General features: G+C 37.8%; 1 protein-coding gene across 5 annotated transcripts in view; it reads right to left on the reverse strand.

The window, feature by feature from the left end:
- Positions 1-18,222, reverse strand: part of LOC150108461 (uncharacterized) — a 591,316-nt gene that overhangs the window by 337,511 nt on the left and 235,583 nt on the right. For 4 of the 5 annotated variants that reach the window (XM_090415867.1, XM_090415862.1, XM_090415865.1 and 1 more), the window contains exon 4: positions 16,938-17,024. The exons of the other annotated variant lie outside the window; for it this stretch is intronic. In XM_090415867.1, the coding sequence (XP_090271993.1) occupies positions 16,938-17,024 (87 nt within the window). The remainder of the gene's footprint in view (positions 1-16,937; positions 17,025-18,222) is intronic. 5 annotated transcript variants of the gene reach the window in all.

Below are 18,222 nucleotides of genomic sequence, written 5' to 3' on the forward strand. Positions count from 1 at the left end.
TGCTATTTTTAACAATATTTGTCATCAATTTCAACTTCAAGTGGTTGACGAGCTCAGCTCAGATCACAATCCAGTACTCTTAAGTTTAGGGGGGGAGCCTGAGCTCATTCCCAACCAATCTCACACTAATTTTGCAAAATTCAAGGCTAAAATGAACACTATCATAGACTCAGTACCTACTATCTCCACCTGTGAAGAAATTGACCTGGCAGTCAGCAATCTTGAATGTAAAATACGCGCTGGCTTATCCGCAGCTTGTTCTATTTCCACCCCAGCTCAAGTCAACTCACTTCCTGAAGAAATCCTTGTTCTGATCAGGAACAAAAATAGACTCAGACGCCGCTATCACAACACGCTATCTCCGCAAGACCGTCGAGTACTAAATAGAGCATCCAACCAAGTTCGTTACGCATTAAAAGATCACAAAAACCAGCAATGGGAAAGAAAACTCTGTTCTCTCAAAGCTGAAGATAATTCTCTGTGGAAGTTGACTAAAGCTCTCCGTACAGATCGCTCTAACATCCAGCCCATTCACGGAGAAAGAGGTCTTGTTTACAGAGATAATGAAAAAGCCGAAGCTTTCGTTGATGCCCTCCAGCTTCAGTGCCGTCCTAATTATACGCATGCTGATCTGACCTTCATAGAGAGGATACACCGTCGTGTACGCTCTGCGCTTCGGAAACCTTGTAGCTGTGATAATATCTGTCCCGCCTCACCTAAAGAGGTCTATTCAATCATTAGGAAGCTTAAAAACAAAAAAGCCCCTGGTCCAGATGAAATTACCAACAAAACAATTAAAGCCCTCCCACACAAAGCTGTCATGCATCTAGTAGCCATTATTAATGCAATTCTGAGATTAAATTATTTCCCCTCAAGATGGAAACAAGCTGATATATTCCTTATTCTCAAGCCTGGTAAGGCACCTCAAATGACACAGAGCTATAGACCTATCAGTCTTTTATCATGCTTAGGAAAAATCGCAGAAAGAGTCATTCTCAACCGACTTAATGAGGAGGTGAATAAAAATAACATAATTCCGAAAGAACAATTTGGTTTTCGTACCGGCCATAGCACTACACAGCAAATTCACAGACTGACTGAATTCATCACTACAGGCTTTAACTGGAAACAGCATACAGGAGCTATCTTTTTAGATGTTGCAAAAGCATTTGATAAGGTGTGGCACAAAGGTCTCATCTATAAATTAATTACAGCCAACATCCCTCTTTACCTTACCAAAATTATTAACTCCTTTCTACAGGACCGTAAAATCCAGGTCAAGTTGCGCGGAATTCGATCCTCAATGAAAAAAATCACTGCTGGTGTCCCTCAAGGCTCGCTGCTCTCACCGCTGCTTTTTAACATCTTTGTTTCTGATGTTCCTAGCACATCACTAACCACTATAGCTAGTTATGCGGATGATATGGCAATTCTTAGCAGATCTCTTAGGCCTAATATAGCTACTCAGCGATTACAAACTGCAGCAAGAAAATTGGAGGACTGGTTCAGAAAATGGAGAATATCTGTAAATGCCGATAAAAGCACTGCCATTCTCTTCACAAGAAGACAAGCATCTCACTCTGGAGAAGTTAAACTTTTTAACACAGCCATCCCATGGAGATCTACTACCAAATATCTAGGCATTCAGCTTGATAACCGTTTAAACTTTAACTCCCACATAGTTTATGCATGCAAAAGGGCAAACTCTGCAATTGTACAACTCTATTCTCTCCTCAATAGAAGAAGTCAAGTTAGCACTGAAAACAAACTACGGATCTATAAAACAATTATCAGACCATCGTTAACTTACGGATCTCCAGCCTGGGGTCACACTTCCCCCACCAACATCAACAAGCTACAAGTTATTCAAAACAAGTGCCTCCGTATGATTTTTAACGCTCCGTGGTTTGTCAGAAATGCTCTCTTGCACCGTGATGCCGATATTCCAGATATTCCCACGTTCCTCCATAACAGTGCTGCTGCTTATTTTGCCAAAGCAGCTGTTCATCCAAATCAACTCATTCGAGAATCTTCTAACTATGACGAACACGACAGGTGGAAACATAAGCGCCCGAAAACAGCTCTCCTTATCGGTTCAGGTTCCTCCATACAGCTCTAAATAGGGTGAGCCAAGTGCTCGCTAATCTTTAATGCAAGACTATTTCATAGAGACAAAGGGATTGGAGTCCTTGGGACTGATATCCATCATGCCACATCAGTTATCAGTTATCATTATGGATTTAATTAAGAGAGATAGATTAGAGAGAGAAAGGAGAGTATTGGCATTAGGTTGGAATCAGAGCATTCGGCATTCGGGAATCACAGTGTGATAATAGCGAGTCGGCAAGTCACTCAAGCAGCTAATAAAGTCTACTAGTCGAGAGGCGGTTAGCTAATAAATTGTAGAATAACAATTATAGCTATGGAAGACAGCTGAGTGACTACTAAATAGACTAGCAATATTTGAATTGAGATTCAAATTCAGGCCCGACTGTTCAAGGACATACAGAACCTTGAAGCAAAGTACAGAATTATTAGCGAATAGTGGAGGCTGTAAAGTTGAAGTTTACCATTAGCTGTGCTTAGAAATATATTGCCTAAAGAATTAAATGAATGCAGGAAGAATGAACAGTTGTGCATATAAAACCTCAAGTTAAGGAATTATTGTGTATTGCCTTAATTCATAAGTGATCAGTAGTATTTCATGCAAGAACGTTTGTTTATGTGTATAGTGACCGATGATTAATTCAGTTATTGCTTAGAAGATTTATTTAATGAGTGCCGTATACTATTTAAAGTGTTTACAGTTATAAAAAGTGTTTATGTATAAGTAGATGAAGAAAAAAGATTATCGGTAAGATTATTCCAACCATTAATATTCCTATACAGAGAAGTGTGTGAGTTTCATCCTAGAATTTCCTTATACTACCAGTAACTATTGCGGAGAATTAGCTGAAGTGTTTGCTTGTAAAGAGGCGTTACTGGGATTTTATTGTATTTGGAACTTAAGGAACTGTGAGAAGACCGTATTAGAGATAACAGATTTACATTGTCTGAGTTTGTATGATAGTATTATCAGAAAGGCTGAAGTGTTAATATTAACTTATTTAGTGTTTTGATCTTAAATGTATAATTTGTGATTCTAAAATTAAATGTTCGTTTTTGTTAACCTAAAGTTGTATTTTGCCTGAATCTCTTTTACTGCACCATTCATAAAATATTCGAACCAAAGCGGGTAAATTAAGTAAGTCAAATATACTCGGCCAGTATATATATATTAACAACATATATATATGTTGTTTATATATATGTTGTTTATATATATTAACAACATATAAGGGAAAGGTGGTTAAGAGTTGGTTTATCTTCAATTCTTGAACTAATTCAGATATAGAGTGGCGCAGTCTATAAATATAAATTTTCTCTATATTTGAATTAGAAATCAACTTACAACTTATCAATTAGTTAAGAACATCGTAATAGTAATCATGTCGGATCCAAAGTATAGATTGAGAAGAAGTAGGATCCAACAATAACAACCCCTTACCAACTTGTAGGTCTCTATCATATCTCCCCTCTTCCTTCTCTCCACTAGACTCTGCAAATTACATCTTTTCAATCTTTCCTCATACTCAACATTCCAGAGGTCAGAAACTACCTTAGTCATAATAAATTTAGTTTAATCCTTTATCCAAGTGTGAGCAAACAAAGTTTGCGCCTGAAAATATCTTCAGGACTGGGGTAAGGTGGTACAACACCAGGCAACTCGTTGCAAAGGTGGAGCAAGCAACCAACAACATCTGTCTCAGTATCTCCTATAATTCAAAACACATCTTCTTGCGGATATGTCTAATGTTATGCATTAAGGGAAGGGCCACTACCCAGACTAGTTTCGACCTTTTATTGAGGTCTCTTCAGTGGGAGCCAGGCCCAAGTTGAGATACCAGGCAGAAGCATTAGCAGGTCATCTCCACCTATAGGAATTGCCAAATGGTGTGCCACCCTTTTTTAATAAATTACTCTGGATTTAGAGAAAGTTGTTGAAATTTTATTTTTCACTTGGTTAGAGTATAATAAATTTAGTTTAATCCTTTATCCAAGTGTGAGCAAACTTTGTTTGCTCACACTTGGATAAAGTTTGCCTGGTATCTCAACTTGGGCCTGGCTCCCACTGAAGAGACCTCAATAAAGGTCGAAACTAGTCTGGGTAGTGGCCCTTCCCTTAATGCATAACATTAGACATATCCGCAAGGAGATGTGTTTTGCATTATAGGAGATACTGAGACAGATGTTGTTGGTTGCTTGCTCCACCTTTGCAACGAGTTGCCCTGGTGTTGTACCACCTTACCCCAGTCCTGAAGATACTTTCAGGCGCAAACTTTGTTTGCTCACACTTGGATAAAGGATTAAACTAAATTTATTATACTCTAACCAAGTGAAAAATAAAATTTCAAAAATTTCAACTACCTTAGTCAGTCGCCTTTGGACCCTTTCCAACATCTCTTCATCCTTCTGAAAACAAGGTGACCAAATCTTGGCACAATAGTCCATGTGTGGCCTAATCAAAGCCTTATACAATGGAACAAGAACCTCCCTACTTCTACACGTCAGTGTCCTCCGCATCATTCCTAGAAGTCTTTGTGTTGTCTTCACAATTTTGGCGATGTGTCCCCTAAATTTTAGATTTATCCACTATCACCCCCAGATCTCTTATTTCCTCCACTTCCAACAATATACTCTCACCAAGCGTAAATTCCATCCCATCTTTGTTTTCCAAATTTTAAAACCTTACATTTTGCAACATTGAACTCACATCCCCATCTGCTTGCCCAATCACTCAATCTATTCAAGTCCTCTTGCAAGGCCACAACATCTTCACTACTCTTTATGGTTCGTCCCAACTTTGCATCATCTGCAAACAACTGAATATCTCCATCCAAACCCTCGCCAATATCATTAATATACAAGTTAAATAGTTATGTTTTTATTCTTTATCTAGAATAAAAACAAGAATACTGAACAATATTGGAAATGTATATTTCCATACATTATGGGAAGGGTCACCACCACATGGAGTTACTTCATGTGCTAATGTTTGAGTAAAAGATAAGAATATAATTTATAACTAAACAAAAAAACTTGCTACATATTGTTAAAACACTCTTGTATTGAGAGTATTTTAACAATATGGTAAAACATCATTTTCTTACTTGTGTATGGAAACATGGCTTCCATAACTGATTTTGCATCATTAAATTGATAATCGGAAGTTTATTTTGCACTTGGTTAGACTATAATAAATTTAGTTTAATCCTTTATCAAAGTGTAGGCAAACAAAGTTTGCGCCTGAAAATATCTTCAGGACCGAGGCAAGGTGGTACATCTGTTGGCAACTCATAGCAAAGGTGGATCAAGCTTTCTGGGTAGTGGCCCTTCCCTTAATGCATAGCATTTACATGTCCGCAAGGAGATGTGCTTTGCATTATGGGAGATACTAAGACAAGGAGTGATGAAAGCTTGGTCCACCTTTGCTATGAGTTGCCAACAGATGTACCACCTTTTCTCAGTCCTGAAGATATTTTCAGGCACAAACTTTGTTTGCCTACACTTGGATAAAGGATTAAACTAAATTTATTATAAATTGATAATCATTATCCTTTGTCCACAATGCCAATTTGTTTAAATCATCCTGCAGGATATCTACATCATCTTTATCAGTGGTGAATAAGTAGAATGGATTGCCAGAATCTCTTGTGAGTGGTCTGTCAGTGAATGAGTTCAAGGAACATTAGAAGTTGAGTGAGAGTGTGGTCATCAAGGGTGTCAGGATTATATTTTTCACTTTGAAAGTGATGAATAAGTGAAACCAATTGCCAGAATCTTTTGTGAGTAGTATGTCAGTGAAGGAGTTCAAGGAAAGATATGTAGATATTATTCGAACAGAATTAGTGCAGGCCACCCACAAATGAGTCTTCAGACTACTATAGAAATGATGATGATAATAATAATAATAAGGGTGAATGTGATGGTGAACAAGGTGTCAGTTCCATGAGATTGAAAATTAGGGAGCAACTTTTATTATAATTATTTCATCATATAACCAAATTATTATTATTATTCCAGATCTCCATGGAATCACAAGCCTCATTGTGAGAAGTCTGCCTTAGAGAATACAAAGTCAATCATACTCTTTAAACTTGTTGTTTGTCTGCACTCAACATCACCCTCTCAAGCAATGCATTCCATATTCCTATCACTCTCAATGCATAAAATTTACTCCTTATCCTCTTACTCATTACATCTTTTTACAACTTCCAGGGATGGCCTCTTGTCCTTGCTCCTTCCCCTTGTTCTATTATATGAAAAATCTCCGTGGTGTCAATCTGGTAATTATCTCTCAACAGCTTAAATGCCTTGATCATATCACCTCTCGACATGGAGACTCCACAGATTACATGCCCTCAGTCTCTCCTCATAGCCAACTTCAGTCCTGATGGACTTTGTTATCTACCACTGCACCCTCTCCATGGTTACTTTATCTGCTATAAATCTCAGTAATCAGATCTGAACACAGTAATATAGATGTGGCCTGATCAAGGCTTTATACAAAAGATATTACAACCCTCTTATTATTGCTGGTCACAATACTGCAGCAATCACTTAATATCTTTACCAACTTTGCAGTATGCCTTCTGAACTTCAAATTTCTATCTACTACCACCCCAAATTCCCAAATTCCCCAAATTCCCTTAAATATCTTTCTTCTTCCAGTATAGCTTCACCAAGAGAGTATACAATCTCCAGTCAGTGGATCCCAAATTTCAAAGCATTACATTTAGCTGTATGAATAACTGTTTAGATGTTGATAACAGGAGCATTCTCTGTGGTTATCAGCATGGGTTTGTTAAAGGGAGATCATGTTTTACTAACTTACTTATTTGTAACAAGGTGACAAATACCTTGGACAGGGGAGATGCATATATAGTGCTGTACTTGGATTTTGCAAAAGCTTTTGATAGACTGCCACATGAGAACCTGTTAAATAAATTGTAACAGATGGGATTGGATAACAGCCTTCTGAGTTGGATCAGTGACTGTCAGATAGGTATCAGAAAGTTGTATATGGGGGGTGCAGTATTCCCAAAGAGGAAGGTTGCTAGTGGTGTACCACAGGGATCAGTTTTGGGACCAATATTGTTCAATTTGTATGTTAATGATATCGGGGTGGGTTTAACTAGTGATATGCAACCGTTTGCTGATGATGCAAAACTGGAAGGGTGGGAGCAATTCAGAGTCAAGCAAATGTTATTTTCATTTCATTTCGTATGGTGATTCAACGGCCGTTAGCCCCTTTTATGGGAGATACGGCACCACCTCAATCCCCCCTATTTTTATCTAGGCTCAGGACCGGCATAGCTGACAATTCAGACCTATGGCTGGAGGGATTGTCATAAGTATTCCTGACTGTATCTGTGTGTGTGTGTTCACGGGGCTGGTTTGCCTGCTTGCAGGATGAAAAACCCGATAAACTTGGGGAGGGGGGGAACCTGCTGTCCACGCCCAAGACCGGCTAACTAACTTGGCTATGGCTGAGGAAGATCCTTAAGCTCCTCATGTCGTTGACGGGAATCGAACCTAGGACACTCCTTTCCCCAGGCATATGGTTGCGAAGTGCATAGCCACTAGGCTAACCGGGTGGACAACAGATGTTATCGCATTACAGGAGGACTTGAATAGATTGCAGGAATGAGCAAGTAAGTGGAATCAGTTCAATATTGCAAAGTGTAAGGTTTTGAGATTTGATAAGCAACAATGGGATGCAAAGTATACACTTGGTGGGGAAATTTTAAAAGAAGCAGAGAAGATGAGAGATCTGGGAGTGGTGGTGGACAAGGATCTGAAATTCAGAGACCACATTGCACAAGTTGTGAAGACATCACATCAGATAATGGCAATGATGCAGAGGACTCTGATATGCAGAAATAGAGAAATTATGATGGCATTGTATAAGGCCTTGATCAGGCTTCATATGAATTATTGTGCACAGATTTGGTCACTGGATTTTCATGATGGCGATGACAATAAGTTGGAAAGGGTCCAAAGATGTTTCACAAAAGTGGTCAGAACAAGAAGCCATCGCTGGAAACTGTATAAAGCTCTATAAAACTGTATGAGCAGAGGAGTGAGAAATGGGTTCTTTGCATGAAGAGTGGTTGGTGAGTGGAATGCATTGCCTATTGTGTGTTGTGAATGTAGACAAATTGAATCATTTTAAGGCACAGTTTGGATGAACATTGTGTGCAATAACATATACCTCCCACGATGAGTCTCTGACTCCATGGAGGTCAGATGTTAATGAAAATAGTAATAATAATGAAACTGATTATTCCCATTCATTCACTGCTTTTTAGTGCATTATTTAGTAATAACCCTCGTAAGCTGCGAAGAATCAAATATCTCCCTATAATCCAGTGAGAATATCATTGACCTAAGGGTCCCAGTACTGAATCCTGTGGAATGCCACTTGTAGTTTTTCTCCTGGTTACTGACCTCCCTATAGACAACTCTCTGATATCAATAAGGATGGCAATTAAAGTTCAATCAGCTAGCCTAATATCTAAACTCATGCAGCACAAAATCAAATTTTTTTTTGCAAAATCTAGAAAAATAGCAGTGTGTTCCTCTCTCTCTCATCTACTGCTCTTGTTATTTTATTAAAAAAAAGCCCCAAATTATTAAATAAGAATGGCCCTTAACAAATTCACTCTGGCCTTCATAAATAATATTATCCTTGTCTGCCCAATTCTGTAGAAATTTTTTCAAACTCTTAACAACCACAAGAGAAATACAAACTGGTCTATAGTTTTATTATTATTATTAAGAGAGATCTACAGGGAATCAGGGACTCATCAAGGGAGGCCACATACTACACACACACACTGGCTATCATACTTATTCTTGAATTCATTCACACTGCCTGCAACACACAACATCCAATGGCAATCCATTCCAATACCACCCTAGATAGAAATAGCTACTCCTCACCCCCTTCTCAGTAGCATTTATTCTCAGCTTCCAAGGATGCCCTCTCGTCCAAATAGAAATTGTGTATGACCCTTTTAGAAGTTTGTACATCTCAATCATACAACCCCCTTTCCCCTGTTTGCTAGTGTCTGCACTCTACAAATTCTCAGTCTGTCTTCATAATCAGTATTCCACAATCCTGATATCATTTTTAACACTCTCCTTTGCACTCTCTCCAATATATCAGAATCACAACGGAAACCAGGAGACCAGAGCTGTGCATAATAGTCCAAGTGAGGTCTTCAAGGCCTTGTAAAAAGGCAAAATGACATCTTTACATGTGAAAGTTCATTTCAGAATTGCAATTATCATTTGAGTTGTATTTGCAATCTTTGCTACATGGTCCCCGAATTTCAACTTGCTATCTACTAACACTTCAAGATCCCTAGCCTGATCAGTTTCTTCTAGCATAATCCCACCAATATAATACAACATTGGATATCTAATTACTATTACTATTATTACGGGCAACTCCAGGGAGTCATTGGACTCATCGAGGGAGGCCCCAAATCATATTCATCACAACTATTTGACATTCATACAGTATCTATCATACCTCGCCTTAAACTCATTCACTGTCACAGCATCCACCACAGACTCAGGGAGCGCATTCCACTCATTCACTACTCTAAAAGTAAAGAACCCAGCTCTAACACCTTTACTAACCACACTTTTGCCCAGTTTCCATGGATGTCCCCTAGTCCTCCCACAACCAGCCCTGTTCTCAAAAATATCTTCTGAATCAATTTTATAGAAACCCTTCAGTAATTTGAATGTCTCAATCATATCTCCCCTCCTCCGCCTATCAACCAATTTTTGCAACCCACAAATCCTCAACCTGTTCTCATACGGTTCATTCCACAGACCTGCTATCATCTTGGTCACTCGCCTCTGGATCCTCTCCACCTCCTCCCCATCAAGAAGAAACCTAGGTGACCAAATCTGAGCACAGTAGTCTAGATGGGGTCTTATCAAGGCTCAATACAGAGGAACAATAACCTGCTTGTCTCTGCTTGTCATCGTATTCTTCAGCAACCAAGTGATTTGATGAGCTGTTTTGGTCACTTTTGCAATGTGTCCCCTAAATTTCAATTCCTTATCTACCAACACTCCTAAATCTCGTGCCTCATCAATTTCCTGGAGCACGGTTCCACCAATGCAGTAAACTGCCGCCAATCTTTTCACCCCAAAATGCATAACCTTACATTTTGCCACATTAAACTGACATCCATTCTCCTTAGCCCAGACCTCCAATCTATCCAAATCATCCTGCAAAATTTTGACGTCATCTGCATTCACTATTGCCCTACCCAACTTCGCATCATCCGCAAACAAATGAACTGTTCCTCTCAGATCATTTCCTATATCATTTATGAACAAATTAAACAGCAGTGGTCCAAGAACAGATCCTTGTGGCACACCACTAGTCACAGGCCGTCTTGTGGACTCCTACAAGACGGCCTGTGACTAGTGACTGTGAAATCTAATCATGCTAAAGCATGACTTTACATTTACTGACATTGAACTGACATCCATTTTACTATGTCCACAATTCCAGTCTATTCAAATCTTCCTGATTAACCCTACCTATCTTTGCATCATCAGCAAATAGCTGTAGCTGTATGTTGCCTGTCAAATCCTTCCCAATATCATTAATCTACAGATTGAATAACATTAAACCAAGGACTGATCCTTGTGGTACACCACTAGTTACCTTAAATCTTGCAGACTCACATCCCCATATCCAATTTTTGTATCTGTCAGTCAGTCATCCTCTTATCCACACTAATATTATATAATACAAACCCATATTCTTCAATTTATGCAACAGTCTTCCATGCTATATTCTGTCAAAAGCCTTAGCAAAATCCAAAAGTATCACGGTGTATCCATTCCCCTGATCTAGTTCAATGGTAACATTATTATAGAATGTGAGCAAGTTGCTGAAACATGACCTTCCCTTGGTAAACCTATGCTGTTCATTGCAAAGTAAGGATTCACTGTCAACCCATTTCTGAATGCAACCCCTACCAATTTTTCCAAAATCTTCACCACCACTCCTGAGATACTGATTGGTCGATAGGTTATCCTATTGCACTACCTTTGTGCAATGGGATTACCATACATTCTTTTCATTCCTGCAGAATCTTCCCTATTCAAATTCTCCCTGTTCAAAAACTCAAATTATATAGCCTGGCCAAAATTTTATATTTCCATTCTTCTACCAACAATCTTATGCAGTGGTACAATGGTACTAACTTACCCTTTTTCCACTCCTTAGTAACTTATCCCATTGCAAGCTTTTCATTAAACAGCTATATCAGTAGTATGGTCAATTCCTTAGTGCATTTGCTTAAAATGAGGTGAAATCTCATCTGGTCTCACTGCTTTACTGACATCTAGAGTGCTCACTCTTTGGAATACATCTTCTTCATTCACTTATAATACTTCAACCCTCCCTATCCCCCTCTAGAAATAAAACTGGCTTTATCAGGATAAACACCCTAATAAAGTGATCATTAAACAGCTACATCAACTGCATTGGTCACATGCTTACCATCGTCATCCAGCAAATTCATTCATCCATAATCATTTTACCTCCTGCTGGCCACATAGCAAAAGAATTTCTTGGGATCTTCGTTGGATGTCTCCTCTTGTATTCTAATTTTTCTCACCTTTCTCCACAACTCAATCTTAATTTGAGCCTTATATTCCTCATGCAATTTTATCCATCTCTCTCTCACTTCCACAATCTCTTTTTCACCTGCAATTCCTGTTTGATTTCCTAGTTATCCACTTTACTCAAAACTGCTTTTATCTTTTTTACATATGTTATACAATTTGCCATTACTGCCAGCAAAAATGTTTCTTAACTAGCTCCCATGCAGTACTGACCTCTCTTCTTTCTAATTCTTCCATTCAATGCACAGTCCCAGGCTGGTTTCTCAGTCTGTTATAATCACCTGTCTTATAATTGTACATAAATTCCTTGCTCCTTGATATTTCTTCATGATTATTCACCTCCAATTTAGGACTACATGGTCACTCTCACTAGCTGGGGAAAAGTATGACATCTCAGTCACAATCATATGGTTTGATACTATGACCAAATCCACATCTCTGATTCTTAAGATCCCTCTACAACCTGCTGCCCAACACGTTTATCCTTCAAGAATTGCAGAAATTCATTTGTCTTAATACTGAATGCTCTCTCTCCTCTGTGGAATTTATGTCGCTAGGTAACCACCACAATGATCACTCATTTTGTATTTGTTTAACTTATTTTCCTATAACATTTTCTGTCCATTATTTCCAAGATTATAAGAATATCTCACTAAATATCTTATACTTTCAACCTCTACATCACACTATATACTCTCAGAGCAATCATTTCTATTTCCCTCTTGATTCCCTAACCTGAGGAGAACAACTCATCACTTACTGTAAGTAATGCTCCACAACTCATGATCTCCTCTGTCAACCACATTTCACTGATGCCAATAATCTTTAGAAAGAGTGAGTCAGTCAGTGCTACAAACTCATCCTCTTTATTCCTAATATTATGGGCATTTGTATATATATATATAGAAAAACCAGTGCATTGCCAGTATTCCTGTAGCTGTTGTTACTCTCAACAGCCTCCACTTGGTTTTGCAATATACTATACACCCTCACATCCTTACTTATGTACTATAACAAAGTGACAAATACCTTGGCTGGGGAGATGCATATACAGTGGTGTACTTAGATTTTGCAAAGGTTGATAGACTACCCCACGATAAGCTCTTAAATAAATTGAAACAGATGAGATTGGATAACAAACTTCTGAGTTGGATCAATGACTGGCTGTCAGATAGGTATCAGAAAGTTGTATATGGGGGATGTAGTATCCCGAAAGAGAAAGGTAACTAGCAGTGTGCCACAGGGGTCAGGTTTGGGGCCATTGTTGTTCAATTTGTATGTTAATTGATATTGGATATGGTTTAACTAGTGATATCCAGCTGTTTGCAGATGATGCAAAACCAGGGAGAGCAATGTGGAGTCTAGCAGATGTTATTGCCTTACAAGAGGACTTGAATAGATTGCATGATTGGGCAGGTAAGTGGCACTGTCGGATCAATGTTACAAAGTGTAAGGTTTTGGGATTTGGTAAGCAACGATGGGATGAAAAGTATACACTTGGTGGGGAAACTTTAACGGAAGTAGAGGAGATGAGAGATCTAGGAGTGATGGTGGACAAGGACCTGAAATTCAGGGGTCCTATTGCACAAGTTGCGAAGACCACATCGGATAATGGCAATCATGTGGAGGACCCTAACATGCAGAAATAGAGAGGTTATGATCCATTGTATAAGGCCTTGATCATGCTTCATATGGATTATTGTACTTAGATTTGATCGCCGGGTTTTCATGGTGACAGGATATGTTGGAAAGGATCCAGAGAAGATTTGCAAAGGTATTCGGCAGTCTTTGGAATGTGGAGTATGAGGAAGTGGCAGAGCCTCGTGAATAGGAGGAAGAGGGGAGGATATGATTGAAACATATAAGCTAGTCATGGTTGTTATCGGGTCAACATGGAAGAAATTTTTCACAGAACGGGAGAGAGGGAGTAGAACAAGGGGCCTTCACTGGAAACTGTATAAGGAAGGTGTGTTGCTTGAGTGTGTTATGGGTGTAGACACATTGAATCAGTTTAAGGTACAGTTGGATGACCATTGTGTGCAATAATGTGACCTCCCACGATGAGTCTCTGACTCCATGGAGGTCGAATGTTAATAATAATAATCCTCCAAACCACTGTCCCCAAATGAGGTCATCCCTGCTACCTTCCTCCCTGGCAACTCTAATTTTCTTGTCCTAATGTATTCACTTGCCAGAAAACACCATTTTCTCCAAATGCCTGTATCCTTCCTCATTCAAATTCAATCCATCTCACATAGGTCTTTCCATCATCAAATGCACTACGGGCATCCAGATATTCTAAACTTCTCTTCCTATACATTCTCTCTATCATCTCATTCATTATCACTACTCTTCTTCTTCTTCTCAGCTCTGCATTATCACACCTAGGCAACTCACTCCTCTGCTGCACAGTCCCTAAAAATCAATCTCATATTTTTTGCTACCTGATTCACACTGTCTCTCAAGCCATTCACACTAACCATTGCTATCACCTCATCCACATTTTCACTCTGCTTCATTGCCATCACAACACCATTATTCCTTCAGGCAAGCACTCCTCTAACACACTACTCTGCACCCCAAATCACTGAATCAATATGTGAAAATAATATTGTTCTTAAGAAGGGTAATTACTTCAACATTGTTTTTGGAGATGCAAGCAGTCATAATAATTCCATAAAGGTTTCATTGATACATACATGCCATGAATTTGCCAATGAGCCTTTATCAATAAAAAACACATATGGTAGATCAGCGTAGGCCAAAACACACAGAACCTGATCATGGAGCAATAAAAATTGGCCCTGTAAAGCAAGGATGAGTCATGTAATATGTTTCTCCTGTGTGATGGATATATATTTATGAGAGGATAATTGCGGAATGCTTTTTATCCCCATTTCATACTAAAATTCAATGGGAAAAGAAAATGAGAAACTTCCATATTGCAATATGCAAATTATTTTTATTATTATGATAATGATGATCAGCCTGTCTTTTCACCCACAACAAGGCTTCTCCCATTGCAGGAGAATTGGGTCTACTTCTCCCATGGTGACCAAGTCCAACTTGAGGAGTGTATACATATTTGTATGAATGAACGTATGAAGATGAAAGAAAATCACAAACATCCATGCCCTAGGTGGGATTCGAACCTGCAGCCTTTTAGCTGGAGAACAGATATGCTAACCACTCGACCAACCAGGCTGACTATTTTTATTATAAGTGAGCAAAATTCTATGCACTATTAGCTGAGCTTATGTTTAAATGTTAAGCAACTTGTCTTATTTTATCAATATCACAGCAATAACCATTTTTTACAGAGTTTAAATTTAAAATATATTATATTACTTTAAAGCTGCAGTTGATTAGACAATTCCTCATAGATATTACTGAACTTAATTTCAGTCAATTTCAGCATTTCCATATCCACAGTTGATAATAAATTGAAAAAATGGAAGTTCACACAAGTAGCAGTCAGCCTAAGATACATGATGTTAGCATGCTCCTTGAGAAGGTTGCCTCATCTTGCCATAAGACCCTATGAAATTTATTTCTGGTGATGCACGCAATCATAATAATCCCATAAATGTTTTCATAACATACAGTGTTGCATGCCACGAATTTTTATAAAGAGCTGCATTTCAACAAATACCTATGTCAATTAGCATAGGCTGGAGCACTCAAGTTCTGTGTACTTTATTCTATAATGAAGCACACAGAACCTGACTATGGGGCAATGGAAATTAGTTCTGTTAAGCAATGAGTAATACTACATGCCCTTCCTGTATGATGGATATATGAATGAAGAGGATAATTGGAGGATGCTTTTTACCTGAGTGCATGGTTGCTGTGATGATGATGATGGAAGTGCGATGATTTGGGTGGGTTGCTCTTCATGGTATTGATCACATCTACCATTTGTAATGCAATGAATGAATCATGACCTAAAAATCATGAACCACAATAATTCTGAAGTCCAGAGCATCAATGCAGGGCCAAGAAGACCCTTCATTTGATGTTCTGTACAACTGAACATATACTACACATTGTGGCAATTTCACAATACTAACCCTTGCATTTTCCAACATACTAACATTGTACATCACAAAGATATTATGTACACATGTGGTTTAATGAGAATTACAACTGAACATTATCAGCACAGAATTGACTACTGCAGTATGACAACCAAACCTGATAGAACATCTGTGGATCAAATGGATACAGAATTAGAACATGGTTGAAATGATTCAAAGAACTTACTAATACTTTAAAGAAAGGAGTGGAATACAATATACTAACTTCTTATCAGAAATTAGCAAAACGTCTTCCATGACATACTGAACTTTTGGTAGAATAGTGTGTGTATAATGGATATTTTAAAAAATGCAGGAAATATATGGGATCTATCTGTTTTGAAAGACTACTCCCATGAAAGAATCCTATGACTCAATGTATATCATTAGATATACATTAATTTATGCATTATTTAATATTAATAAAATGAATCTAGTTTCTTTCAATTTAAATTAACAGGGTTCAATTTTTCAGTAAATTTAAATGTTAAAATTATTTTTAGTCTATTTTCAAACATGAGTGATACATGTAGTGTGCAAAAAAAAAAAAAAAAAAATCGTTTTTAATGGTGAATCAGGCTTTAAATTTTATTAGAATCAGTTAAAAATTACAAATTTCTATAAAAACATTAAGTTTGAGTTGAAATTGCAATTACTGTAACTTATAATATAATATATATATATATATATATATATGTACACACTGTATATGTCACATATCACAGATATAAGAAAAGATATCATTACAACAGGAACACAGTAGCAGTTTCAAGAAGAAATGCAAGACCCAAACAAAGTACATTCATGCGCAACTATCCACACTGCAGAAATAAGAAACAAAGATGAGAGACAGTGCAATACAGTAAACAGTATATTTTGATTTATGATGTTAGTACCACAGCCCAGAAAATAAAAGAAAGAACAAAGATAGCCAAGTCTATGTAAGAAACTATGATTAAAAAAAGGCTGCAAAATTCAGTAAAGCAAAACATCACAAGCAGTATACTGTTTAACAGATATCACTCATGTTAATACCAGCAAGCAATAGTAATATGCAAGACCACTTAATAGTAGCAGATTGACAGCTGCACTCACAGCATCAATATCCTTGTCAAATCTTGGAAGGAACTGCCACTGGTATTCTGACAGGACCCCAGGATTATCTTGTTCTTCTTGATCAAGCTGCAACTCATATTATTAGCTAATTTAATAACTGAATTAAAATTCTTTCTAGAATATCAATTTTTATATTTCATGATTCTATTTATGTCCAAACTATTTTATATGAATACGTAAAGAAAGTTTAGGTGTCATTCATTATTCATAATAATGCTTAATGGTATAAACACCACCAAGAGGAAAAAAATACATTTATTAAACTCACTAATATTTTGTCGGTTTTCTACCCAGCATCATTTACATAAACAATCACACCACCACCCTTCCCAACAGTATATCATCCTCAAACCGCTTACTCATCGACACTCACTGTGTCATTTGTTCAAATGACACAGCCCTTAAAACTGAGCTCAGGGACCTTTGCAACACCTTTTTAGGCAATAGCTACAGTCCATATAAAACAGATAAAATATTACATGTATCCCCCATCCTGCCCACACACACACACACCCATCCAGCAAAACCATTCACATCTCACATGTTAAGGGTACATCAGAAAAAATAACCAAAGTTCTCTGCAAATATGATCTCATACTACTTTCAAATTTTTTATTCAGCTAGCTACATTCATATGTTCTCCTAACAATAGACTACATTCTCAAAAAAATATAAGACTTATTTATAAACTGACCATAGATATTTAATTCGTACGTATGTTCGTACAATATTGCCTACCAGTTTCACTAGTAACTGACTAGCTTTCTCAAGGCTTGCACAGTACAAAAAAAAAAAGGTAAATGCAAAAAAGGTTTAAGAATACAAAAAATGGTTGTACCTGTTAGGTAGCTAAGGTAACACTTTCGCGTGACATGTCTGTATGAATCGTGACTTTCTGCTAAGTATCATGAACACGCATTACATGCAAACGCGTAATATGATTATTCGCATACTGTAGTTCTGTTGGACTGAGAGAATTAATTAGATTTTTCCAAGTATCGTTAAGTATGGCCCTTGATTTCTGTTTAGGTTGCTGCCCGTACGTAGCACTACTGCTGCTTCTTTGAATAATCAATGTCTGTAATCATTATCTACGTAGAGCATAGAGCTGTTATCCCAGTCTATAGTGTGGTTCGAAGTTGAAAAGTGATGTGCTAAATTGGAGGTGATCGTTTTGTTGTGATTTACATCACCAACATGTTCTTTCTGTCTTATTTCCAGGATTCTCAAAGTTTGTCCAATGTAGGAAAGACCGCACATGCAT

Source organism: Typopeltis vanoorti, chromosome 3 (assembly GCF_054136105.1).
Source record: "Typopeltis vanoorti isolate ZY-2024b chromosome 3, IOZ_Tvanoo_1.0, whole genome shotgun sequence".
Taxonomy (NCBI): Eukaryota; Metazoa; Arthropoda; class Arachnida; order Uropygi; family Thelyphonidae; genus Typopeltis; species Typopeltis vanoorti.